Here is a 27,171-nt window from a genome sequence, read left to right on the forward strand (position 1 = left end):
TAAGTTCTCAAATTAGAGCTAAAGTAGAATTTAAGCAGTGCATAGGCTTTGGACAGAGATAAATTTCACCCTTGAGAGAGAGGATTGCATGACCCTAGTCCTTTGAGGAGATGGGGGAACAAAAATAGATAAGTTTTTGTTTGATTTAGATAGCACAAGGGAAGATTACTATATTACTGGGATGTAGAATAGCAGAGAGAAAGGAAGGATATAAAATAAATGTTAAGGCAAGAATGTCTTTGTTTAAGTTAACTGAACTCTTAGACTTTTAAAATAGCTATAAATGTCAGAGTATAGTAGAAGTTGCAAGTCACTATTCATGAAACTTGCCTCTGTTTAGAGGGCCAGAAGGACAGCACAATATGTAAATCTTACTTTTACGCCCTCTAAACCAGGTGAATTTCACCCTTTATGTGGTTGCTATTTGTCTGGTTGCTGTATCTCCATTTGCTTAATCTGACCTCCTCATTGAGGATCTTAATTAGAGTTCAAATATAGTACCTTTTATTCTAATGTATCAATTTATACTCTGTTCCTTGGGAAAAATCATTTTATGCAGAATATCAAGGGAATTGCTTAGTTTTGTTAAGACATTACTCAGGAGAGCAGGCAAAAATGCTAAAGGAAGCAAGAAAACTATTCCTTCTGGCTTTTACACAGACTCAAGCAACTGTCAGCTACAGCGCTAGCAATGAGCACTGCGGTTGCTGAATCATGAGTCTAACTGGAGGATTATATTAGAACTTTAGACTCAGCAAATGGGCCACCTTTGCATGCTGCAGTAATTAGATCCAAACTTTCTGAAGGATATTTTCTGAGTTGATTGACTTAGAAACACTAATAGGGCTCTTGAGGTCACATGATCCACAAGAGGCATAATTAACAAAAGTAAAGAAAATATAGGGATTTTTTAATCTGCTCAGTCTTTTTTAGTTATATTTGACAAATGGCAAGCTGTTTATTTCTTGGTGAATATAGAGAAGTGAAATCTTGATGAAACCATCTCTTTCTAGAACTACAGTGTATAGCTTTATTATAGGGGTGAAAATAACCAGGACCAAATTGTGATCTCCTCACTCCCATGAGTAATCTTATTAAATTTCTTGGAACTACTTGTGTGAGTAAAATAATCACAATTTAGCTCTTAGGAAGAACTGTTTAAATAAGCCCAGTTCCATGAACTCCAGAATACAGGCCAGTGCATAATGCATATATGGGTAACTGTCATGTAACAATGGTTATTTACTTAATTTTGTTAGAGTACATGAACTTAATTGTGCACAGTAAAGGTTGTGCTATACCTGTTCCAGAGTCTGAACAGAACATTTAATAAAAGAAACAAGATACAAAATGAAATTGCTGCTGATGTTTACAGTTCACTAAAAAGCATTACATGCCTGGTGATTCCTTAGGGTACATAATAGGTTAGAACAATTGGAAGAAGCAGTGTGACAACACTGTATTTACACTTTTCCCAATAAAACTATTGTAAGCACTTCTTTTCACCTTGATTTTAGCTAGGATTGTTGTTGACAGATATTAAAGGCCAGGTCGTTAACTGATGTAAATCAGCATGAATCCATTGCCTTTAGTGGAACTACTTTGACATGTACTAACTGAGGATCTGGCACTGAAAGCTTCTACATTCTTCAGCACTTTCTCTTACATGTTCACTCTCTTTAAAAGTTTAAATTGAGACTCATGTTTTCAGTGTAAGTATATAAGGCCTAAATGGTTTCTAGGTTTGCTCTTGCTGCCAGCCTTCTAATAATAAAAATCAAGTGCCCTGTACTTGTTTACTGAATTGAACTATTCACATGAAATTAAATTCTGCCACCCTTATTCACAATGAACAGTCTCTTAAGCCTCTAGCGGTCCCATCAAAAAATGACTCACGTGGCTCACATTAATTTAGGGATTAGTAATTTTGCTATTCAGTAATAAGGATAGAATTAGATTTTAAGACTATCAGACTATAAATAAGGGATACAGATTTTGTTCCAGTAATTTGTTGGTATTTTTGCAGTTCCCTAAAGTATAGAATCCATAGGGTATTCTAAAGGTTTTAATTTTTCTTTTCAAAGACTTGACTGCTTACAGTCAAAATTAAATATTTATTAATACTACAGTGCTGCTCTTGTTTCACTGCACACAGAAATTAAATAGAAAGGATTTGGGACAAGGAAAAAGATCATTCATATATTGTCACCGAGATTGTGTTTTTTAACACCAAAGAATATTTTGACAACATTTCTGTCATTTTTTTCCATCTCTGTTGCTGGCTCCCATATTTCCCTCTTGCTTATTATGTTGTTCTGCTTCTCAGTTGGGTTTCTTTTTGTCCCCTGAGTTTATTTGATATTCTCAAACAATCAAAGGTCTTAATTTCTCTCTAAGATTATTCAATTTTGTCTTGCCTTAATTCAGGCCCTGTAAATTTGGGAAGAAACTTCTTACATTCTCCCCATCACTGGGCATCCAAATAAGGGCCAAGTACAATCTGTCCACACATTTTATACGGTATGCCATGGAAGAGGCCTGGGTCCAGTCTTTGAAGAGTGACAGTAGATGTGCCTCATTTCCAGAGCACCGTTCTGTGCATGAAATGAGGCAGTGCTCCTATGGAAATAGTAGTATGCATTAGTGTAGTTAGAACTGTGTACTAATGGGAGCTGGTCAGGAAGTGCTAAAAATTTTTCAGAAATTTTCTGATGGGGGAAAAAAGCTCTGTTTATGTGAGAGGAAGTAGATGGTGACAAAGTAGGTAATGGAGACTGTGCACATGTTCATCAATGAAATTGAAGAAATAGTGCTGTTTGGCCATGATTATGGCAGAGCTGAAGGAGAACAGAACAAATTTGTCATGGATGAAGCTCATATTGTCATTTCTTGTCTTCCTTCTCGCTTCTCCTTGTGTATGAAGGTTAACTATTTACTCTAAGTTCTCTGAGGCATGGACTTTGCATTTATATCTGTTTATGAAGTGCCCAACATACCTGTGGCTCTTTACTAATACATTTTATTTAAGGTCTGGGTTTTGTCTCAGTATTGTCTACTGATACGTACAAATATCATCATCATAGTCAAATGATCTGCTCCTTGTTTATTTTACTGTCACATATTTTTATGTTGAAAAATCAAGTTTTTACTAGTGTTTACCTCAGTTTGCATAGTAGAGACAATACAGTTCTGAGTTTTTGAGCAGTATTCTCTTCCTTAATCATGCATCAGTAACCATATTGTTTAATTAAAGTTCCCATTATATAAAGTTTCATTCTTGAAGACTTTTTAGCAAGACAACCTTAAATTTGACTTTCAGATTCCAGGCAGAGCTTATGTGGGTTAGTGTTTAAAAAAATAATTAAAAGTACTTGTAATTTCAACAGTTTTGATTTGGCCATCACTGAGAAATCATAAATATGGATCCCCATAACACCACATCTAAAGAATCATTTTTGAGAGGGAAATTACTCTTTAAGGAAACAAAATAATTAATGGCATTGTGACTTAAAGTAAGGAAAGGCCAACCTTTGCTATGGCTGGAAGCCATATATAAATAAGTAATAAGAATAGAGGTACTTGTGGCACCTTAGAGACTAACCAATTTATTTGAGCATAAGCTTTCGTGTACTTTTTTCTAAGCACCGAATATTTTTCCCCTTATTCGTGATGAGGAGACTCAGTGGCTGTTAACGTAACAGACTCTTCCCTTGAAATTTCTTCACCTGGTGTGCAGGATCCATTTTTCAGTTAGAATTAAATGATAATTTAATGTATTTATTTTTTTCTTTAACATCTTTAGGGTGGAGAGCACTGTTACTATCATGGAAACATCAGAGGTGTCCAGAACTCCAAAGCTGCCCTTTCAACATGTAATGGACTTAAGTGAGTGCAAATCTTCATTCCTCCAAAGAGACTATATTAACTGCTTGCTAGTCTTGGATTCCTGTTCTTGGGTCTCATCTCTTGGCATGAGACAGACTGAAATTCTCCAAGCTTTCAAATTTTTGGCATCCTGAGGTACAGGCAGACCAGTCTTGTTTCAAGAATATTGGCTACTATCTAAATGACTCCTCTAAAGTATTCTCTGTCAACTCCTTGATGACCATGCTCAGCTAAGGAGTTTCTGATTGGCACTGCCATTTTTTAAACTGCTTATATCCTCTGCCCTGTCTATGGATTTTATCTTTTGGTTGATGGCTTCTCTGTATCTTTTGATTTTTTTTTTCTGTTCCCTTTAGTTCTTCAGTGTTCGGCAGTTTTTTCCTCAAGACAGGTTCAGGACTGTAATAGTAGAAATGTTCTGTGTCAGGAGTGAGGTGCATTGGCAAGACAAAGTGGGGAAGCCTGTACAGTACAGAGCCTACCTTCTGTATACCTGGCTTTAACCACTGCTATTAATTCATTTTTTAAGCACTAGAGATACTAGAAATTTTTGGTGCTGTCTAGAGAAACCCTTGCAGATTGTAAATACCTAGAAATAAATTCATCAAGGTGGCTGATTAAAACAAATAAGAGGTCAGAAATATGAACAAAAATGAGACTTCAGCTCTTCACATTACTACAGTAGTTCTCAAACTGTGGATTGGGACTCCAAAGTGGGTCGCAACCCCGTTCTAATAGGGTCGCCAGGGCTGGCGTTGAACTTGTTGGGCCCGGGGCTGAAGCCAAAGTCAGAGCCCTACCACTCAGGGCTGAAGCTGAAGGTGGTGGGGCTTGGGCTTTGGTCCCCCTGCCTGGGGCAGTGGGGCTCGGGCTTTGGTCCCTCTTCCTGGGGTCATGCAGTAATTTTTGTTGTCATAAAGGGGTCGTGGTGCAATGAAGTTTGAGAAACCCTGCATTACTATGATTCCAGTATACAGTCATACCAGGAATTATAGTTTTGAAAAATCAGTCTTTTGATTGTTATTTTTTATGTAAGTAAATAATGTAAGATAGTATATGGTCAGCAGCTCTTTGTTGATTATGTGTATATAACTCAGCTGTGTTTGTTGTCTTCTGCATATTAATTGGTGTTTTAGGAACGACCAAGATCAAATCTTGACTCTTTCCATTGTTGTGTCAAGTATTCTATTACTAAGGATCCTGTCTAGCACAAAATTGATTTTGCAGATGTGCATTACTACTATATTTTGCCAGTTACAACTGGAAATTTTTATGATGGCTTGTTCACTAGTTTTAAATAGTACAATTGGATTTATTTGACCAAAGACCATTTGTTGGATTAAAATTATTCCCTAGTACTTGTATTGGTCCTAAATCTCTTCCTTTTTCTTTCTAATGTTCCAGTGGCATATTTGAAGATAGCACGTATGAGTACTTCATAGAACCAATGGATCTGACCCACAGTGCAGTAAGTTTATACTGATTTGTAATATTTTTGGTTTTGTTTATTACAGGGATGCCTAAATGTCAGTATGTTTCTGACAAGTAACTTTCAAATCTGAATTATTAAAGATTTATTTTTAATTCCATGTTTTAACTTGAATTTTCTAATCTTAAATTCACTTTAGATTTGGGAATAGGCCATTTATGTTGGTGGCTTCTAAGGGCTTATTCCCATGGTGAATGATTTGTGGACTATAAAAGTGTTTACCAATTTCCTCTACTTTTTGAGCTAATTGATCCTATCATTGACTTGGTGAAAACCTATGTTTTGGAGCTGAGGTCAGGCACTCTATATAGAGTGTTGCAGCTGGATAGTTGTCGCAGAGGATTGTAGTGCCTGTATGCAATGGCTCTGATACAAATAGATGAATAAATTGGGTCAGGGTTTAGGAATATATTTACCCAAATATCTTCTTCACACTCTGAGCCTGGTCTACTTAACTTGTGGCTCTCTTTAAGTATAGTATGTATGTACTGTTGCTCCTGAAGGCATTGATGTAAACAGAGCTGTTTACAAAGGCTAGTTTACAAATTTCAGCACAATAGTCCAGGAATGTTTCTCCTGTGGGATACTTCTGCACTTGCATTTGATTTCCAAGAGACATTTTTGGGTTTTGGGTATCCAAGAGACATCAAGATGAGGATTTTCAGGCTCTGTATCTTGCCTGGCACCTCATCAATGCATGATAAATTACACAAAATGCTGTAATTTTTGTTGGTTTCTTTTGAAACCTCTCTTGGTAACAGTAAACATGACAACAGAGTCCCGCAAAGGAACTGCAAGATCATTAGTCTGTGTGTGATAAGTAATACTTTCAGAGAATACTGTATAGGATAATACACTCTTTGAATATCTTTTGAATGAACTGTTGTGACTTCCAGCCCAAAGATGCTTCAGGTAATGTTAATCCTAGTTGGAATGATAGTCCACTGGAAAATAATTTAGGAACCATTTAGTGTGGCAGCTGGAGCAAGACTCCTTGTTACAAAGCTACATACTGTACTTAAATGTAACCTATATATGACACTGGCTATTGGTTGAAAACTGACCGTATGTTGAGCTGTAGCTCACGAAAGCTTATGCTCAAATAAATTGGTTAGTCTCTAAGGTGCCACAAGTACTCCTTTTCTTTTTGCGAATACAGACTAACACGGCTGATACTCTGAAAGCTGTCATTGTGGATCTGGTAACCCCTCCTTAATTAGGAGACATACAATTAGGATATTCTTCAACTAGGACAGTAAAATTTCACTTTTTATGCTGACACTGCAATACAGAGCTTGAGGCAATGGAAAGAAATAATTAGGGTTATTTTTAGACTTTGTAAAATTACTGTAATTTATGGAAGATTTTAAAATATCTCCTCTGCCACCTCTGTGTGTCCAGGTGGAAGTTTTAAAGAGCATAGAGGATAGTTTGAGGCAAGAGTATTGTTCTCAATAAAACTACTTTCTTTTACTGACCAAAATAAAATGCCTGTAGGGAGATTTTCAGAGCCATAAATGGCAGTGAGGCACCCAACTTGAAAGTCAGTGCAAGTCAGGCACCTGATCGCCCGCTTCGGGCATAATACCTGAGATAGATGTCCACACCAGTTATTTGATTGCGAGTGTTGCTCTCATTGTTTTGTTGATTAAGTCCTTTGGGATACCTTAAGAATGGAAGGCAGTATATGAAACTAAATCATATTTACTGTACATGTGCAGTTTGAATTTTTGAATATTTTACTTCCATGTTTTATACAAATCTCTCAGGAGTTACACAAAAATAGCATTCTGTCTTTTCAAAAGCATTGTTTGCCTTGACAAGGTCAAGTAATGGAATGACAAGGGAGAGGAGACCGAGATCCATGAGGCATGTATTAAACTGTGAGATTTATCAGATTTATCATTTTAAAAGGAGAAAACTTCAAAATACTTATTCTTTTTTGTCCTATATATAGATTTACGGCACTGTGCATTAATTATGTTGAAAGAGACATAAATCTTACTGTTTTTTCTGTTAAGTTTCAATACAATTAAGTAGCTAGTCTTTGTGATTTATAATAGGCATATCTTTATTTTTGACCAGGTGCAGGAAGACTGTATCTAGGTATATGTATGTATGCAGAGGGTAGAATTTGGATTCTTGAGATAATACTGCCTACTCTATTAATGTCTTCTCTCTGAGGATCTCAAAGAGATTTATAATCAATGAATTAATCCTTATGACACCATTTGTAATGTAGGTGATAAATATTGTCTGTGTTTTAGATTAGGAAACTGAGGCAGAGCGGCCAAGTGATTCACCATACAGCCAGTCAATAGCTGAGGCAGGATTAGACATAGAGGCAAGAAGCCTGACCCACCAATCCTAATGAGAGACTTGTCTCACCTCTTCTGGCCCTGGAGAAAGATACAGCATTGTTAATCAGGAGCTTGTAACCTGCTCTGGGAGACAGTTTTCCAAATAAGGCCTTCTACAATTGAAGAGTACATCATACTAAATTGTGCAGGCTTTCATGTTTGGATTAATATTCTAAGAATCTAATGCTTAGAAGTTATCCAGGTAAAGTATACATAGCACCAATGTAAAGATGTTACATTTATGTCAGTGGATATTGGTATTTCCTTTCAGGAAAAAGAACAAATAAGATATCAATCTACTGTAATAAGTGCATCTTTCTTTTCATTTGGCATTGCTAATATGTTGAAAATGTTTTTATACATTCTATTTTTTTAGAAAAGCACAGGCAGGCCACACATCATCCAGAGGACTTTGGGAACACAAACCTTGAGGCAAATGAATAATGCTGGTATGTATTGGTTACATTATGTTTTCAGTAACAAAAATAATTTTAGTTGTAATGTAAATAGTTTGAGGTTCAGGTTAATTGAGCCTATGTTAAACTGCTGAACTATTAGAAGAATAAGAAAAAAGACCATTATCAAGTTGACTTCTGTATACCAAGTTTATTCTCATCACATTGAATTTCAGAAATGTTAAAATTGAACTGAAATGTTTTTACCTATCAAGACCTGTGTTTAGGTTTTTCTGGCAGAGAATAGCTGTTGGTTTCATCATTAGTACTTTAATAAGCTGCTATTTTTTGGATGCTAGTGATTGTCATCAACACATGAAAGAGAAAAAGCAAAACTGTATGGTCAGGTCTTAGCCTCTTTATGTCCCTTTTTAGTGCATGTTTAATTTGTAATTTTAAATCTATTCACGTACTTTGTTATTTGTATGGGATCCTTAAAAGTTATGAATTTTAAAGAATGCTTTGCAATTCACCTTTAAAAGGGAATATTTGTGAATTAGGTGTTCTTAGTCCATTTCCCACTGGATAAGTGTCCACATCACAATGATTTCTATAATGTTTTATCGAATGTTCTTAGAATTTCACTAAACTTTTTAACTTTTGAAATTTTCCATCTTTTAATTTAGATACAGAGAGATATTAATTAATCTCACTGTAAACAGTTTCCATGGTTACAACGGTTTAAACTGCATGTGCTCCAGTATAAATGCTAAATTATTTAAGTTTTGTTAATTTTATTTTCTTCAGAGACCGAATCTAGTTCTGAGTGGTCCTTCCTGTCTGAGTTACAGTGGCTCAGGAAAAGGAGAAGAAAGAGGGCCGTGAGTGTAAGTGTGACACCAAGTTAAGACCTATGCAGTGCTGCATAAATTTCCAAATTCTTTAATTATAAGTGAGCATTGGTTCTTAGAAAACAAAATCCTTTGGATGTTTGAACCAAAGTTTAAAATATCTGTCTTTCATATTTTTATAATACAGTACGGTTTTCCACCAAATGACACCATTATGTTTGAACCTGAATGTACAAAATAAAATAGATATAGTTTATAGAGTGACAGCAATACCGTGTACAGTTTGAACAGAAATTTGATAGTGCAAGTGTGATTAAAATTTCAATGATCATTAAGGCCTGATACTACTGTGGACCGAGTACAACCCTGACTACTATATAGATGCCCTCTCTTATGGTCACATGGCTCATTAAGTAGTATGGACAAAGCCAAAAGTAATAAATGTGTGATCCAAAATTGGGTTGGTTAGAAAAAAAGATACGGACAGTTCTCCCAGTCTGCAGACACAATACACATTATAACTAGTTTAGATACATCAGTATGGACTTCATTTTGTCTACATAAATGTGCTTGTGGCTTGTTTTAGCTTTCATTAATATTAATTTGTACCCATTTGTCTGTATGAGAACAGCTTTCTCCTCGGAATATACAGCACAATGTGTGGGGTTTCAAACCCTACCATTTTTAAAAAATCACTTTTTTCCTAAGTCTAGTAAATATTGCAATGGAGCAAGGGGGACGTTGTTTTCTGGGTCTTTCTAAACACTAAGTTCTATGGAAACAATAGCCTTTTCTCTAAACTTTGGCCAAAGAGGTTTGGATCTGAATTTATTCTAAATGAAATGATCCGGATCCTCAGCTGATGTAAATCCATGTAACTCCATTGAAGTTAATGGAGCTATGTCAATTTACACTAGTTGAAGAGCTTTCTCAATTCTGGCAAACTTATTCACTTCGAATAACATGTATGTGAGTAGTCCCATTGAAGCCAGTGAGGGATATAAACTTGGCTCTCCCACTGCTACTAGATACCTAGGCCAGCTGCAGAATTATTTTTAAAAATTACCATCACACTGTCATTTCTCACGATGTATATTTAAATCCAACAGGCATCTCGTGGTATATTTGAAGAGATGAAATATCTGGAGCTCATGATTGTCAATGACCATAAAATGGTAAGGATATAGATCCAGTGGCAATCTTCCTTGTGATCTGATTCAGAGGCTGGTCCATACCTGTCTGTCTAAGTTTCTATATCTGAGTACCTCACTCTTTGGCACAGATTTTTGGGTGTGGAGAGAGGATCTATACCCCTTCTTGGTAGCAAGATAAGGTAGCTTTGTGCAATGTGGAAAATAAATTACATCCTTTTAAGGGGTGTAGAAATTTACTTCTCCCGCAGAGCAAGACAGGAATAGGGTGACGTGCTTCTGAGGAGTGTCTCTGAGGTGCTGTACCCCTGGGGATACCTATTGCTAAGCTGAAAGACACTGTGTGGCCCATAGTAGTTAATAATAATACATAGCATTTTAGACAGCACTTTGAATACTTAAAGTACTTTACAAACATTACCAAATTAATATATATTATGTATATTAGTGTTTTAATATGTATTATTAGTATTGTATATACGTGTGTGTGTGTGTAGATAGATAAGATCTATGTTAACATATATTTAACTATGTTAATTGGCAGTACTGTTAGAATTTAAAAATTAAATTCCATCTTTTAAGGATTAAAGAAACAGGCTGAGACCAGTAGGACACAATTTAGAGTAAAAAGCTTTGATATATGGGCAGTAAGATATGCATGTGAAGCTATCTCTCTTTTTTTTCTTCTTCCTGGTAAATCCATGCATATAAATAGGCAGGGTAGTGAAATAAACAATAAATCTTGCCATTGGATTAAGCAAGATATGTTACATTTACAAAGAATTCTGCTCTGATTTCTTCTTTTCCTTTAGGAGATATTAAAGAAACTAGATCAGCTGACATTTGCTATTTAAATGTTACTGCTTTCATTAATTGTGCCAAGTAAGATAGGGTTATCAAAATGTCAGCACCCTGCCTGTTCAGCAGATTAAATCAGAAAGGCGGTGCCTGGGGAGTAGGATAGAAGTACTAGGTCTCTCAACAGATGTTGTGGTGTGCCTGGGGAAATTCCCCAATTCTCAGGTTACCTATGGGTTGAATAGGCCATGCCCCCTGACTACCACATGGGGCCACAAAACCTGCCCATCTACTCCCTACACCGGCACATTATGTAGTGGAATTCCTGTAGCCTCAAGACTATGGAGTTTTCCCCTTAACTTTGGCCCTGCTGCATGTTGTTCAGTAGGGGGGCTTGATTTGCGCCTCAGCGTTCTGTAAAATTTAGATGTTTAGAAGGGAACAAGCCTGCAGACTTTTTTTACAAGAATGTATTGAAAATTTCTGTTGACCTCATTTGCAAGCTCAAATTATTTATCCCGTTTATTTTTTTAGTGTTACATGTCTACAGTATATGTGCCTGTAGGTACATATCTTTTCAAGCACTTAGGTTTCAGAAAAAATGAGCAGCAAGTACCTGTTTAAGTGTTATTTTTTAAAAAGCATTGGATAATAACTCAGTAATTTTTTCAATAATACAAGACCGGGCTATCGAAGTGCCGCCTGTTCGTAGCAAGAGCCTAACCGAAATATCTGAGTGCCAAAACCATGTGCTTAGGCCTATAACATGGACTAAGGGTACGAGTATGCTGCCAATCTCTCTCTCGCTCTCTCCCTTGTCTCTCTCTCTCTCTCTTTGTCCCGTCTCCCCATTTAACACAAACAGTAGAATGTCCGAATTGTCTCCTACCAGATGTTTCTTAATTCTTTAGATGCACTACAAACTCTTGTTCTTTGACTAGAAAAATATATTTAAGACCATGAAGACGTGCAATACAGCTAAAGGGAAAATTTCACACTCTGATACACCCTGCAGAATTTTTTGTTTGTAGAGTAGATTGTAGAAGTAGCTCTAAAAGAAGCATTTGTGAATGTAAAATATTTACCCTTTAAATTTTAAAGGTTAGAATATGTAACCCGTACATTGGTGAACACTTAATCCATGTGAGTAATTTCCTTGATGCCAATTCATAGATTCTTTACTATATTCTTAGATTTTTAAGGCCAGAAGAAACTGTTGCAATCATCTTGTCTGACAACCTGAATAATAAGAACGTAAGAATGGCTATACTGGGTCAGACCACATGTCCATCTAGCACATTATCCCATTTCCGACAGTGGCCAGTGCTAGATGCTTCAGAGGGAATGAACAGAACAGGGCAGTTATCAAGTGATCCATCCCTTGTCATCCAGTCCAGCTTCTGGCATTCAGAGGTTTAGGGACACCCAGAGCATAGGGTAGTAACCGTGACCATCTTGGCTAATAGGCATTGATGGACCTATCCTCCATGAGATTATCTAATTCTTTTTTGAATCCATTTATACTTTTGGCCTTTTACTTTCCTTTCAACAAGTTCACAGGTTTATTGTGTATTTGTTTTAAACCTGCTGCCTCTTAATTTCATTAGGTGACCCCTGGCCTTGGTGCACAGCACATCACTGGCACCAGCCTTAGCCCTGCACTGCTCCTTTTCGCCAGTGCCAAAGAAGCGGCAGAAGATGCGGAGTCCTTCTGTACTGAAGGACAGAGGGGCCACGGGCAAAGGACCTCTATCAGACCATGCGCCCGCATTGGGGCTTTCCGGGGTGCCGCTGAGGTTGGACCTCCCAGCCCGGCTCAGGACCTGCCCCCCACTCCAGGCAGTGACAGGGGCTCCCAGCCTATCATGGGGCCTTCAGTGCCCAAACCTGTCCCAACAGCTAAAGAGCAAAGCCAACCGGTGCTGCATGTGCCACACCAGGTGACCAAAGCGGCTCCACCCCTGGCACCGAAGGTGCAGCATAGCCTGGCAGAACTCTCCCAGTTGCCAAACCACATACACAGGCCCCTATCGCCATGACCTCGGACCACTGCACCGTGCCCCAGCTCTCCGAGATCGCCACCTGCTAGGCGTGGGACTCCAGATTTGAGGCACCGTTCCCCGTACCAACGGTACCGGCAATCCTCCAGCTAAAGTTCACCACGGTGCCAGTCACCCTCTCCCAGGCAGTCTCCCAGGCGTCGGTCGCTGTCCTGGAGGGGTGGTTCAGGATCTTGGCATCAGTCTCGTTCGCCCCAGTACTGTTCCTTGGGCAGGCAGTGCAACTCACCATCATCCCGCCGCTCGCTCGCCAGGGTCAGCAAACAGACCCAGGCCTCAACAGCCCCGCCATGGTCACCAGAGACTTCAGACTTCAGCCCATCGCTGAGAAGGGGTAGCTCCCCACCAATGAGGGAGACTGAGGCAGCACCAGCCACGATACCGATGCAGCAGGGACAGTGGGCCCCCCAGTGGTCATACTGGAACCCATGGGGGTGCCGATGATGCCGGTCCAATACTCCCAGTCCTCCTTGGCCACATCGGGCAAGCCCGCCGTAGCACTGCCGGCACCACAGTTGGGACGCGGTACCAAGGCAGAGGCCAAGGCAGCGCACTGCATCCCGGCACCAAGGGAACCTTCCCCCACAAAAGAAGGGGACGACGCCCTCCCTCGGGTGGTAAAATCTTCGTCATCATCCCTGGACGAGGCAGTCGCCAGGACACCGCACCCTAGCAGTCCCCCAGACGATTTTAAGGCACACCAGGCCCTTCTTAAATGGGAGGCAGAGAACCTTGGCCTGCAAATTGAGGAGGTCGCTGAGGAGGCTGATGACCTCTTCAACGTCATCTTGGCCACCACCCCAGCACAGGTTTCATTGCCCATCCACCCTGCGGTCCTCAAGATAGCCAAATCATTGAGGCAATCTCCCTCCTGTATTCTGCTGACTTCCAAGAAGGCAGAAAAGAAACATTATGTCCCTGCAGAGGGCTTTGAGTATCTATACACTCATCCCCCAGTGGCATCACTGGTTGTGTCCGCAGTGAACAAGAGGGACAGGCAGGGACAGGTTAGTGGGACACCGAAAAATAAAGACGCTAAGAGGCTGGACTTGTTTGGCCGAAAGGCTCATTCAACGGCCAGCTTGCAGTTCCAAGTGTCTAATCACTAGGCCTTGCTGGGACGTTATACCTTCAACCTGTGGGATTCCTTCAGGAAGTTCACGGAGGCCCTTCCGCAGGACCATGCCCAAGAGTTCACTGTGTTAGTGAGCAAAGGCACAGCAGTGGCCAGGGGAGTCCTCCAGATGGCCTGGGATGTGACGGACTTGGCGGCAACAGTGATCGAGTCAGCAGTGGCCATGAAACACAGCTCGTGGTTGCAGGCCTCTGGGCTGTCCCCACAGATGCAGGCCACAATCCAGGACCTCCCCATTGAGGGTACAGGGCTCTTTTCTGAGCTAACTGACTCGAGGCTCCATTGGCTTAAGGACTCCTGAGCCACCCTCCACTTCTTGGGCCTGCATACCCCTCAGCATCCAGGAAGCCATTCTGTCCTCCTTTGCCACAGTCTAGGTCCTGGGGGGCTTCCAGGTCAGGCTCCTACAGGAGGAAGGAGAAGGACAGGGGGCCTAAGAGACAGTATCCATCACCTTCCCATCCAGTGGCACAGCCCGACCCTCCCAAAAATTAGGGAGGCCAGAAGCAGCTGTTTTGAGGGTACGCCCAGGGATGGCGGCCCAGCCAATGTACTGGATCCATCCCCTTCCTTCTTCAAATGCCTCCACCCTTTCCGGTTGGCTTGGTCCCACATCACATCGGACCGCTAGGTACTCGGTACCATTTCTTCAGGTTACATCCTGCAATTTATAGCCGACCATCCCTCGCATCTCCCTGCCCCATTCCTCTTCAGGGATCCTTCTCATGAGCAACTCCTCGTTCAGGAGGTCGAAAACCTCCTGAGTCTTGCAGTAGTGGAAGAGGTTTCTTGGAACATGGAAGGCAGATGATTCTACTCCTGCTACTTCCTAATTCCGAAGGCAAAAGGGGGCCTCAGACCTATCCTGGACCTGCGTCGCCTCAACACGTCTCTCAAGAAGTTGAAGTAGTTTTTCGAGGAGTGTCCCAGTGAGTGCTCCACCTTAGGTGTCTTGATGCCCTACGCTTGTAATCAGAGATTTGTAGTAGCAGTGCCCAGGTTGGCCATGCATGTGTGGCAGCTGTCTTGTGTTGCTCTGGGCAGTTACTTAGCATGCACAGCCAACCGTCCCTCATTTCCTTCTCTGCCGCCTTTGGCTTGAGTCAGAGCAACAGCAGCGCCCCCGTCTATTTCGTAAATTGCTTATATTACTACTTTTATTTATCCCCTTTGTCGGTTTTCTTCCGTTTCCATCCTTATTTACCCACTTAAAAAAACCCAACCAAATATTTATTTATTTCATTTATTTGTTTCATTAGCTTCCCCTTGCCCCTGGTGGGTCTCCACAATGATGACTGAACTATGACCGTTTTCTGTAGACATGAACCTCCACAGGCATGCCTGGTTCTCTCGGCTTTAAACGTTGCCAGACCTGCAGGCTATCAGTTCCTGTATCGGATGGTCACACTCAGTGCATCCGCTGTCTCGGGGAAACCCATGTACCACAGAAGTGTCCACACTGCAAGAAATTATCTGCCAGGACACTGAAAGCCACAGACCTCCAACTAAAATGATTAATGATGGAGAAATCCCTCAGGCCAGCCTCCAACCCAGAGTCCAGGACTCCTCCTAGCCAACAGTTTCCAGCAACAGCGTCAGACAAGGGGTCCACCCAAACATGTGTCTAAGGATCCTGCACCTAAGAAGATGACCAAACATCGGTCACAGTCATCACCATGGAGAGATCCCCATAAAAAGAAGTGGTCTCCTGGCAAAAAATGTGCTCCGGTACCGATGGCACCGACAACCTCAGTCCAAGAGGCACCAGGAATGTCCTGTACCGAGACGTTCTGAGGAGCCAAGACACCGACGTGGCCAGGCTCTCACTCAGGTGCATGAGCTAAAGCTAAGCTCCCTAGCTCAGCACTGAGAGTGCCGAAGAAAGCCTCAGCACCGGCTAGTGTAACGGCGCCACCTGCTGCATATACACAGCCTAACAAGACCTCAGCACCGTCAGAGCATACTACGCTGTCATCCACGGCACTAAGCTTCCCGGTTCTGCAACCCTTTGCCAGGTCCTCCTGTCTGGTGATCTCCATGCTGGGAACCCCTCTGTTCGGCACCGATGGCACCCCAGTCAGGTAAGGACTGAGCCAAATAGGCACTCCTATTGGATTTGCACCCCCTCTATCCAGTGATGAGGACGAAGAGGATGACTCGAGCCTTTTCACCCCTCGTCATCCCTCTCCAAAACCAGGACTGTCTCACCAACAACTAACTATGCAAGGGAAAAGCTGGGAAGCACACCATGGATGCCACTGCCCGTTGTTATGCCACCCAATCGGCCATACTGGGACCCGTGGGCAATCTGCAGAACTCAGAATCTTAACCCCCCCCCCAACCTACCAGCGTCATGGGCCACCCAGTCCCCTTCACCCATGAACCCACCACCATCAGAGGCACTGGAGGAAGAGGGAGAGGAGCAGGAAAAGGCTCCTGAAGGCAATACACTGCCACCCACCCATATTTCATCCTTGTCCCCGGACAAAATAATTACACCACCGCCTCCCACCACAGGAGATGACTTCAAGTCCTTCCAGGGCTTATTCAAAAGTGTTGCAGAATTGCCGGAGACCCAGCACAAACTTACTGACATCTTGCAGGCATCCCCATCAGCAAAGACAGCTCTACCCATCAATGCTGTATAATGGATCCTGCAAAGATAATATGTCAGACACCTGTTACTGTCCCACTCTCCTGTAAACACTCTGACAGAAAATATTATACACCAGTGAAAGAGCTGCGTTCTTATTTACTCACCTGGCTCCAAATTCACTGGTCGTAGAGGCAGTAAACCAAAAAAGAAAACAGCACCAGTCAAAAACCACTCCTTATGACAACGACTGGAAAAGGCTTGAGCTCTTTGGACGTGAAGCCTGTTCCTTGGCCTCACTGCAGTTTCGCATAGCAAACTACTCCGCTCCGTTAGTGAAATACACTTACAACTTGTTTAATAAAATGACATCCTTTATTGAACATGTAACCCTTCTGCCAGGCCACGTTGATAGCAGCAAGGGCTGGGTTCAGTACACAGGGGTTCCCTCTCATCAAAGCAAATGCAAAACTGGCTCGAGCCCCCACCCAGTGACCTGGGAAAATCTTACACACCCCCTGGCGCCTCAAAGAGGCAATACTTCCCCTCTCGCAAGCACAGAGTCTCGGTGTAGTAGAGAATCTTTAATAACATGCGGTAAACAACATCAGCATTAAATTGGGGAAACAGCTCACGAAAGCTCAAGCTCAAATAAATTGGTTAGTCTCTAAGGTGCCACAAGTACTCCTTTTCTTTTTACCACAACTAGTGTGCATTAACCAAACCATGAACAAAGACCCACCCCAGAAAATTGGGCCACATCCTTTCCCTCGGGTTCTTGAGTCCCAGAACCCAAAAGTCTCTTGAGTCCAACAATCCACAAATCACCCAAAGTCCAAAAAGTCCAGCCCCAGAGTTCAAAAGTTCATCTGCAGAGTGTTACTCCCCAGTCTGGCTAAAATGTGCCTGTGTGTGGGGGAAAGAGGTAAGGGGCACTTTACATGTCCTGAAGCTGACTGCCCCACAGGGCTCTGCTCTGCTACGCTGTCTCACAAACAGCTCCGCTCCACCACGACCGGCTCCACTCTGCACAGCTCGCCGTCTCACGAACAGCTCTGCTCACGTCGCCGTCTCACGAACACTCCGCCAGCCTATCCACGAACAGCACCGCTGCACTCTAGATCTTCCGGCTCTCCACTACTTGACACAGTGCTCAGTGATTTCAGCTCATAGTAGTGGGAGCCTTAGTGCTGGTGCACCATAAGGCCAAAGTGAATGCAGCATAGTACCTGTAGCAAGACTCTTAATAGACCCAAAATTAGCTCTGATATTCCACAGTGGAGAGAGACAGAGGTGCAATTGGTGCTTCAGGCCCTCACAAAGGGGCCCATACCACCAGGTACTAATACCTGTCTCAAGTCTCTCTCCATTCGCAGAGTTTTGGAACCCATGTCCCTTGCCTAGCGAGTGCTACTCAGTTGATGGTGAGTCCGTCCATCATAACAAAAGGCCAAGTACAGTTCCAAGCACAGTTCCCATAATCAGGGTAATAACAATTTATTCTTCCCGCCCCAATAACAGAGACACTGGGGATCCCACAACAGCCAAAGTGACCATTTGGGCAGTTATGGCCTCATTCTAGGCGGGGTGGGTGTGCCTATGCAAATGAGATCAGCCCCTGAAGTTCTTTTCCACAACTTGCCACACCTCACCACCAGATGTCAGGGTGGAGCCCATCCTAACTCTGCTTATAAACAAATGCCAGAGGAAGCAAAGAAACAATACAAAGCCAATGTTGCAGAGGGCTCCTTAATCGCCAGAACAGCCCTGCAGGCCTCCCTCGATTCCACTGACAGGACAGCTTGTTCTATCGCCACATCCATGGTCATGCTTCAAGCATCCTGGCTCCACCTCTCTGAATTCCCTAGGGAAGTACAAGTCACAGTTGAGGACCTGCCCTTTGAGGGCCAAAAACTATTTGTTAAGGGCACTGATGCATCTCTTCATACCTTAAAGGACTCGCAAACAATCTTGAAGACAGGTTGGTGCTCAATCATAACCTCTCTGCATCGATGTACTACACCTATGGCAGTGGTGCATATCCCATAAGATAGACATTTCTGCAGCTTACCTGCCAGGACTTCAGAATCCCATGACAGACCAGCTGAGCAGACACTTCTGACAAACCTATGAGTGGGAGATGGACTACCCAATCCTCGTGACCATATTCAACCGGTGGGGATTCCCTACTATAGATTTATTCTCAACGGCTCACGATACAAAATGCCCTCAGTATTGCTCCTTAGTGGGGCTTGGTCACCACTCCCTGGGCGATGCCCTCTTTACAAAATGGGAGGCACCACTAATGTACGGTTTCCCCTGATTCCTCTATTGAGCAGGGTGCTACACAAAATCGGACAAGGCCAGGCTCATGCTTATTGCACCCACATGGTCCAGGCAAATATGGTTCCCATACCTGAGACAGTTGGTGGTGAAAGCCCCTCGAACCCTTCCGCTACTTCCTAACCTCCTGACACAGGACGTCAGCCACGTCAGTCACCCCAACCTAGCGGTTCTCTGCCTCAAGGCCTGGTTACTCCATGGCTAAAGGGTCTGGATCAGGATTACTTTGAGGAGGTTAAAGACATTCTCTTGAATAGTTACAAACCGAGCACATGCAAAACATACGCTCATAAGTGTTTATGTTTCTGCTCTTGGGGTGAGGCTCACCATATGTCTCCTCATTTTGCCCCTCTATCCAGAGTCCTGGACTACATACTAGGCCTTAAAAAGGTAGGCCTCTCAAATAGCTCCATAAAAGTACACTTAGCAGCGATCACCTCACTACGTGATAAGGTAGATGGAACCACAGTCTTCGCTCATCCAACAACTAAACTATTTTTAAAGGGCTTGACCCACATCTACCCTCCCCTAAAACACCCTACTCCTATATGGGACCTTAATCTTGAGATACACACCTTCATGGGGAAACCATTCGAACCCCTTGCGACTTGCTTATTTGCTACATCTATCGATGAAGGTCTCCTTCCTTATCGCGATCACTTCAGCAAGAAGAGTAACGGAGCTAGGGCCCCTAATGGCACACTGGCCGCATTCTACATTCCATAAAGACAAAGTGATCCTAAGAGCACACCCTAAATTTATACCTAAAGTAGCCCCCTCATTTCATTTAAAGTAATCCATTTACTTACCTATGTTTTTTCCGAAACTGCACACTGATGCCAGGGAGGCATCTCTTCACACTGTCGACATCTGTAGAGTTCTGGGCTTCTACCTAGAAAAAACAAAGACATTTAGAAAATTGTCACATCTCTTTCTATCAGTCACAGAGCGATGGAAGGGTGAGGCCATCTCTAAACAAAGACTATCTACGTGGATTTCTGGCTATATCCATCTGTGCTATCATCAGAGCAACATCCCAGCTCCAGTTGGGGTTCGTACGCACTCCACCAGAGCTCTATCGACGTCAGTACATTTCTCAATAATGTACCCATCGTAGACATTTGCAGGCGGCTACCAGGGCCTCGGCCCATGCGTTTACCAAACATTATGCCCTGGAACAACATTCCTCTGCCAACACTCAGTTCGGACTCTCAGTGCTATCCACATCAACGAAGATACTCTGAAGCCCCGTCTTCCATTGAGGGGTACTACTTCATAGTCACCTAAAATGGAGCACCCACAGGGACACTTCTCGAAGAAGAAGAGAAAGTTACTCACCTCGTGCAGTAACTGAGGTTCTTCGAGATGGTTGTCCACTACCCTCCCTCCTCCCCTCTACTTCGGAGTTTCACACTGACTCTCTGGGGTAGAGAAGGAACTGAGGGAAGGCTGGCTGCGCAAGCTAAGTAGCTGCCTACCGCGGCCAACCGGGGCACTGCTACTACAAATCTCTGATTACAAGCGCAAGGTGCCAAGACACCTAAAGTGGAGTACCCACAGGGACAACCATCTCGAAGAACCTTTGTTACTGCACAAGGTGAGTAACCTTCTCTTTTGCATGGTCTCCCTGGCCTCCATCATTCCCTTCCTGGATCTGGGTGACTGGTATGCCGCCCTCGATTTAAAGGATGCATATTTCCATTTTCCTGGAGCACCAGCACTTCCTCCACTTCGTGTTCGGCCAGTGCTATTTCCAGTTCACGGCAATGCCCTTTGGTCTCTCTGAGTGTGTTCACAAAGTGTATAGCACCAGTGGCTGCTTACCTGCAACGTTGGGGAGTCCAAATCTACCCATACCTCGATGATTGGTTGATAAGGAGCCGGTCCTCAGATCAGATGTGGAGGCATCTCAGTCTGGTCTGTTGCACCTGTTGAGACCTGGGACGACTAATAAACGAGAAAAAGTTAACCCTGACTCCAGTGCAATGCATAGAAATTATCGGGGTGGTACTTGACTCCCCTCGAGCCAGAGTCATTGCTCCTTGAGAATCGATTCCAAGCCCTGGTGGACCTCATCTCATCTCTGCTTGCCCAAATGCTCAACACCGCCTGCACGTGTCTGAGACTGTTAGGTCACATGGCGGCATGCACGTACGTGGTTCGGCATGCGCTATTCCACCTCAGACCCCTACAGGCGTGGCTGGTGTCAGTCTGTGTCCCCAACTGGCACAGCATGGACGGGGTGCTCAGGATTCCAGACAGAGTACTATCATCTCTCGCCTAGTGGCAAGATCCCTCATTGGTCCTGGAAGGAGTCCCCTTCGTGGTCCCAGTCTCATTGGTGACTCTTGTATCTGACACTTCAAACCTGGGATAGGGAGCCCACCTGGGCAATCTCAGTACGCAGTGTTGTTGGTCCAATCACGATCGGTCCCTGCACATCAATGTCCAGGAACTCAGGGAGGTTCACCTAACCTGCCAGGCCTTTCTGCCTTACATACGAGGCATGGTGGTTCAGATCCTGACAGACAACATGGCCACAGTCTTCTATATCAACAGGCAACATGGAGCCAGGTCATCTGCCCTCTGCCAAGAAGTCCTCCAGCTCTGGGACTTCTGTCTGCAGCACGATGTCAATCTCGTAGCCGCTCGCCTCCCGGGGCCAAGAATGTTTGGGCAGACCGCCTCAGCAGGACACTCTCATCTCGCGAATGGTCCCTGCACCCGGAGGTGGTCAGTTCTATCTTCCACAAGTGGGGTGGACCTATTTACGTCCAGGCAGAACAGTAAATGCCAAGTTTTCTGCTCATTTCAGGGCATGGACAGAGGATCCCTGTCGGATGCCTTCCTGCTCTCATGGTTGGGGGTTCTGATGTATGCCTTCCCTCAGGTGCTATTGCTGCCCAGGGTCCTCATGAAGACAGGGCAAAGATCATCCTCATAGCGCTGGAATGGCCGTGCTAACACTGGTTCAGCAATGTTGCCTCTTGGTGGCAACCCCGTTTCAGCTGCTGCTTGGGATGTACTTGTTGTCCCAGAACCACGGCATTCTTCTGCACCTGAACCTAGCGGTGCTGCATCTGACGGATTGGCTGCTTAAATGTGCAGGTACACCAGTGTTCGGCTGAGGTTCAGTGAGTCTTGTTGGGAAGTAGGAAGCTCTCCATCAGAGCGATCTACATGGTCAAGTGGAAGCGGTTCACCTGCTGGATTGTGGATAAAGGTGTCCGCCCCGAATGAACTTTGTTGCAGCTCATTCTGGACTGCCTCCTCCATCTCAAGATCCCGGGCTTGTCCCTTTCATCAATCAAGGTCCATTTTGCAGTCATCTCAGCCTTCCACCCGCCGTTCGATGGCAGGTCAGTTTTCGCTTAGGATATCACAGCCAGATTCCTTAAGGACCTTGAGAGCCTCTACCCATAAGTTAGGGATCCCGTGCCTCCATGGGACTTGAATCTGGTGCTGTCGTAGCTCATGGGTCCCCCCTTCGAGCCTCTGGCTTCTTGCTCCCTCCTTCTCCTTTCCTGGAAGGTTACATTCCTGGTAGCAGTGATGTCAGCCTGCTGGGTATCTGAGATTTGTGTGCTCACCTCAGAACCAGCGTTCCCTCTAATTTTTCCCACCCATGTGTGGAATGAATTTTGTTATGTGCACCAATAGGGAGGTGAGGTGTGACACATCACCTCTATACTGGTGTACCTAATAAAATTCATGTGGTGGGGGTGAGGTTGAGGGGTTCAGAGTGTGGGAGGGGGCTTAGGGCTGGGGCAGAGGATTGAGGTGCAGGGGGGTCAGGATCCAGATCAAAGAGGTGGTTAGGGACTATTTAGAAAAGCTGGACATGCACAAGTCCATGGGGCCGGACGAATTGCATCCGAGAGTGCAAAAGGAATTGGAGGCTGTGATTGCAGAGCCATTGGCCATTATCTTTGAAAACTCATAGCGATCGGGGGAAGTCCCGGATGACTGGAAAAAGGCTAATGTAGTGCCAATCTTTAAAAAAGGGAAGAAGGAGGATCCTGGGAACTACAGGCCAGTCAGCCTCACCTCAGTCCCCGGAAAAATCATGGAGCAGGTCCTCAAAGAATCAATCCTGAAGCACTTACATGAGAGGAAAGTTATCAGGAACAGTCAGCATGGATTCACCAAGGGAAGGTCATGCGGAACTAATCTAATCGCCTTCTATGATGAGATTACTGGTTCTGTGGATGAAGGTAAAGCAGTGGATGTATTGTTTCTTGACTTTAGCAAAGCTTTTGACACGGTCTCCCACAGTATTCTTATCAGCAAGTTAAAGAAGTATGGGCTGGGTGAATGCACTATAAGGTGGGTAGAAAGTCGGCTAGATTGTCGGGCTCAACGGGTAGTGATCAATGGCTCCATGTCTAGTTGGCAGCCGGTGTCAAGTGGAGTGCCCCAGGGGTCGGTCCTGGGGCCGGTTTTGTTCAATATCTTCATAAATGATCTGGAGGATGGTGTGGATGCACTCTCAGCAAATTTGCGGATGATACTAAACTGGGAGGAGTGCTAGATACGCTGGAGGGCAGGGATAGGATACAGAGGGACCTAGACAAATTGGAGGATTGGGCCAAAAGAAATCTGATGAGGTTCAATAAGGATAAGTGCAGGGTCCTGCACTTAGGACGGAAGAACCCAATGCACAGCTACAGACTAGGGACCGAATGGCTAGGCAGCAGTTCTGCGGAAAAGGACCTAGGGGTGACAGTGGATGAGAAGCTGGATATGAGTCAGCAGTGTGCCCTTGTTGCCAAGAAGGCCAATGGCATTTTGGGATGTATAAGTAGGGGCATAGCGAGCAGATCGAGGGACGTGATCGTCCCCCTCTATTCGACATTGGTGAGGCCTCATCTGGAGTACTGTGTCCAGTTTTGGGCCCCACGCTACAAGAAGGATGTGGATAAATTGGAGAGAGTCCAGCGAAGGGCAACAAAAATGATTAGGGGTCTGGAACACATGACTTATGAGGAGAGGCTGAGGAAACGGATTGTTTAGTCTGCAGAAGAGAAGAATGAGGGGGGATTTGATAGCTGCTTTCAACTACCTGAGAGGTGGTTCCAGAGAGGATGGTTCTGGACTATTCTCAGTGGTAGAAGAGGACAGGACAAGGAGTAATGGTCTCAAGTTGCAGTGGGGGAGGTTTAGGTTGGATATTAGGAAAAACTTTTTCACTAGGAGGGTGGTGAAACACTGGAATGCGTTACCTAGGGAGGTGGTAGAATCTCCTTCCTTAGAAGTTTTTAAGGTCAGGCTTGACAAAGCCCTGGCTGGGATGATTTAATTGGGGATTGGTCCTGCTTTGAGCAGGGGGTTGGACTAGATGACCTCCTGAGGTCCCTTCCAACCCTGATATTCTATGATTCTATGATCACTCTTTTTTAGTGACCTATCCTCTTAAGTATTTACCACTCCCCTATTATTTGTGTCATTTGCAAACTGTACCAGGAGTGCTTTGTTTTCTTCCAGGTGGCTGATAAAAATTTTAAATAGCGCAGGGCCGAGAACTGATCCAGTTAGAAACACATGTACTTGATTCCCTGTTTACAATTATGTTTTGAGACCTATCAGCCAGTTTTTAATATGTTTAATGTGTGCCATGTTAATTTAGTATCTTTTTAGGTTCTTAATCAAAATGTCATGTAGTACCAAGTCAGATGTCTTTCAGAATCATAAATATATTTCCTCAACACTATTACCTTTATCAGTCAAAGTTGAAATCTTACTTTAAAAAAAAAAGAGAGAACTTAGTTTTGACAGGATCTATTTTCCTTAAATCCATTTTGATTGGCATTATTTATATTACCCTCTTTTAAGTCTTTATTTATTGAGCTGCATATTAGCTATTCCATTATTTTGTCCAGGATCAAAGACAGTCTGACAGGCTTGTAATTACCTGGGTTGTGCCATTTACTCTTTTAAAATATTGGCACAAAATTAGCTTTCTTTCAGTCCCCTGGAACTTCCAGAGTGTTCCAAGACTTATTAAAAATCAACATTAATGGTCCAGAGAGCTCCTCAGTCAGCTCTTTTAAAACTCTTGGATGCAAATTATCTGGACTTGCTAATTTTAAGACTGTTTAAGGTTAGTAGTTGCTTTTTAGCATCCTCCTGAATCACTCTTGCAATGGAAGGTATTCATCATCATAAGATAAAAATACATTATATGTATTTTGAAAAAAGCCAAACAAAAATATATATCAAACACTTCTGCCTTTTCTGCATTATTATTGACAGTTCTGCAGCATCTGTCTAGTTGCATTGTCTAGTCCTTTTGTTCTAGATATGCATAAACTACAACTTATTGTCCTTAACTCTGCTGGCCATAGATTTCTCCTTGTGTCCTTTTGCTTCTCTTACCAATTTTCTACAGTTCTAGTTTCTAATTTATATTAATATTTTTTCCATTTCTATGTATTTTTTTTATTTTTGACTGCTGCTTTCACTTCATTGCTAAGCAAGGTTTTTTGTTTATTTGTGTTTTAAATACCAGTATAGCCTTCTTTCTCAATTGTGGAATTGTGGGTTTTTTTGAGCATCCAGTAAAATATTCTTATATATTTCCTAATTATTGTTCAGATTTTTCTTTTTAAATTATTTCTTCCAGCTGATTTGGCCTATAATTGTTTTCAGCTTAGAGACCTGGCCCTTTTAAAGCACCAAGTATCCATATGATTGGTTTGGACTGTATTCTGTTTGCACATAACAGATGTAATCAAGCCTTGAGCACTTGGACCTAGGCAGCTACTAATTTTTTAGATCTGTGATTAATTCCTCTTTATCTGTCAAGATAAGGTCTAATATATAATTTCATTTTATTAGAAGTGACACTTTTTGAATTAGGAAATTGTCATCTATAATATTTTAAAATTCCAAGAACGTTTTACTGTTGGCAGCATGAGAAGTCCAGAACATGTCACTCAGATTGAATCCTCCATTTTATTCCTTACACATTATAGATAGATTCTAGATAGATTCTTAAGGGAGCACTGCAGACTTTTATATACAGTATTAGATTTTAGATAGATAGATTCTTAAGGGAGCCAGTCATACAGTTCTCTAGTGTGATTTGGTGAACTGTAGCAGACACCAGCTAGTACCCCATCTTGTGCTTTATTTGTTAGAACATTGATCCATAAGCATTCAAAATCATCTGCTTCTGAGTCATCAGTGACTCAGAAACGGGTAATGCCATTTTTGACAAGAAGTCAAGTTAGGTTACTTGTAAGTGTTCACCAGTGTGAGTAAGGGTTGTACTATCCAGAGCTTATAAGCATATACTTAAGAGTTTTGCTTACCAGTAGAGGGCAGATTTCTCCTGCAGTAAGATTTTACTTTGTAAAAATCCTCTTCTTACGCAGTGTTTCAGACATTGAAATGTATCAAGTATTGATAATTGTTTAATGTTTTAACTCACTTTTCATATTTTCTTAAAACTTTCACTCATTATAACAATGAAGACCCAAGTAAATACATTATTTACATTCCTTATTTTTAGACTATATTCATCTTAGTTTCTATTTCTGGAACTTCTCTGGTATTTTATAATGTACTGTCAGTATAGCTCTCTGTATTCAAATATTTTAATGAAGAATGAAACACAAGAATACTGTTTTCACTTCCAGCAAATTCTTTCAGCTTGTTAAGGATAAAATATATGCTAGTTCTAAAGGGTTCCCTAAGGAAAAACCTCAAAACCTACTTTATTGGTGCTGGTGTATACCATTTAAGCCCTGTGTTTGGTGCTGCATGAGGTGATTTGCTAAAAGAGCAATTGCACAGGTAGGGTCCCCTGCCAACCCTATGTGGTGTGAGAAGTGGGGATCCCAGCACTGGCTATGCATAGGCCACTGAGGACGGTGATGTTCAAATAGGCCACAGAAGTGGGCCATGGGATCAGTGATTACACAAATCAAATGGCTTATCACCTTGTGCAAGTGGAGTGGATGGGCTGCAGCTGCTATTTGAATCAAAGCTGATAGGGTGAAATGCACCATCTCTATGCATTTCATCTGTAATTGACTGAATGACTTGTGTGAGGCAAAAATAGCATGGGTCTGAATGAAAAGAAAAATTGGTATACAGTTTACCAATAT

The 27,171-nt window shown here is 42.8% G+C and overlaps 1 protein-coding gene across 6 annotated transcripts in view; it reads left to right on the plus strand.

Moving 5' to 3' along the window:
* ADAM23 (ADAM metallopeptidase domain 23) overlaps window positions 1-27,171 on the plus strand; it is a 270,352-nt gene that overhangs the window by 160,941 nt on the left and 82,240 nt on the right. For all 6 annotated transcript variants that reach the window (XR_014713559.1, XM_084643108.1, XM_084643111.1 and 3 more), the window contains exons 5-9: window positions 3,803-3,885; window positions 5,290-5,353; window positions 8,111-8,183; window positions 8,937-9,016; window positions 10,090-10,155. Coding sequence is in view for 5 of the 6 variants with exons in the window: in XM_084643108.1 (XP_084499234.1) it covers window positions 3,803-3,885; window positions 5,290-5,353; window positions 8,111-8,183; window positions 8,937-9,016; window positions 10,090-10,155 (366 nt within the window). In the remaining variant the exon portion in view is untranslated. The remainder of the gene's footprint in view (window positions 1-3,802; window positions 3,886-5,289; window positions 5,354-8,110; window positions 8,184-8,936; window positions 9,017-10,089; window positions 10,156-27,171) is intronic.

Source organism: Lepidochelys olivacea (assembly GCF_965140295.1).
Source record: "Lepidochelys olivacea isolate rLepOli2 genome assembly, chromosome: 11".
Classification (NCBI taxonomy): domain Eukaryota; kingdom Metazoa; phylum Chordata; order Testudines; family Cheloniidae; genus Lepidochelys; species Lepidochelys olivacea.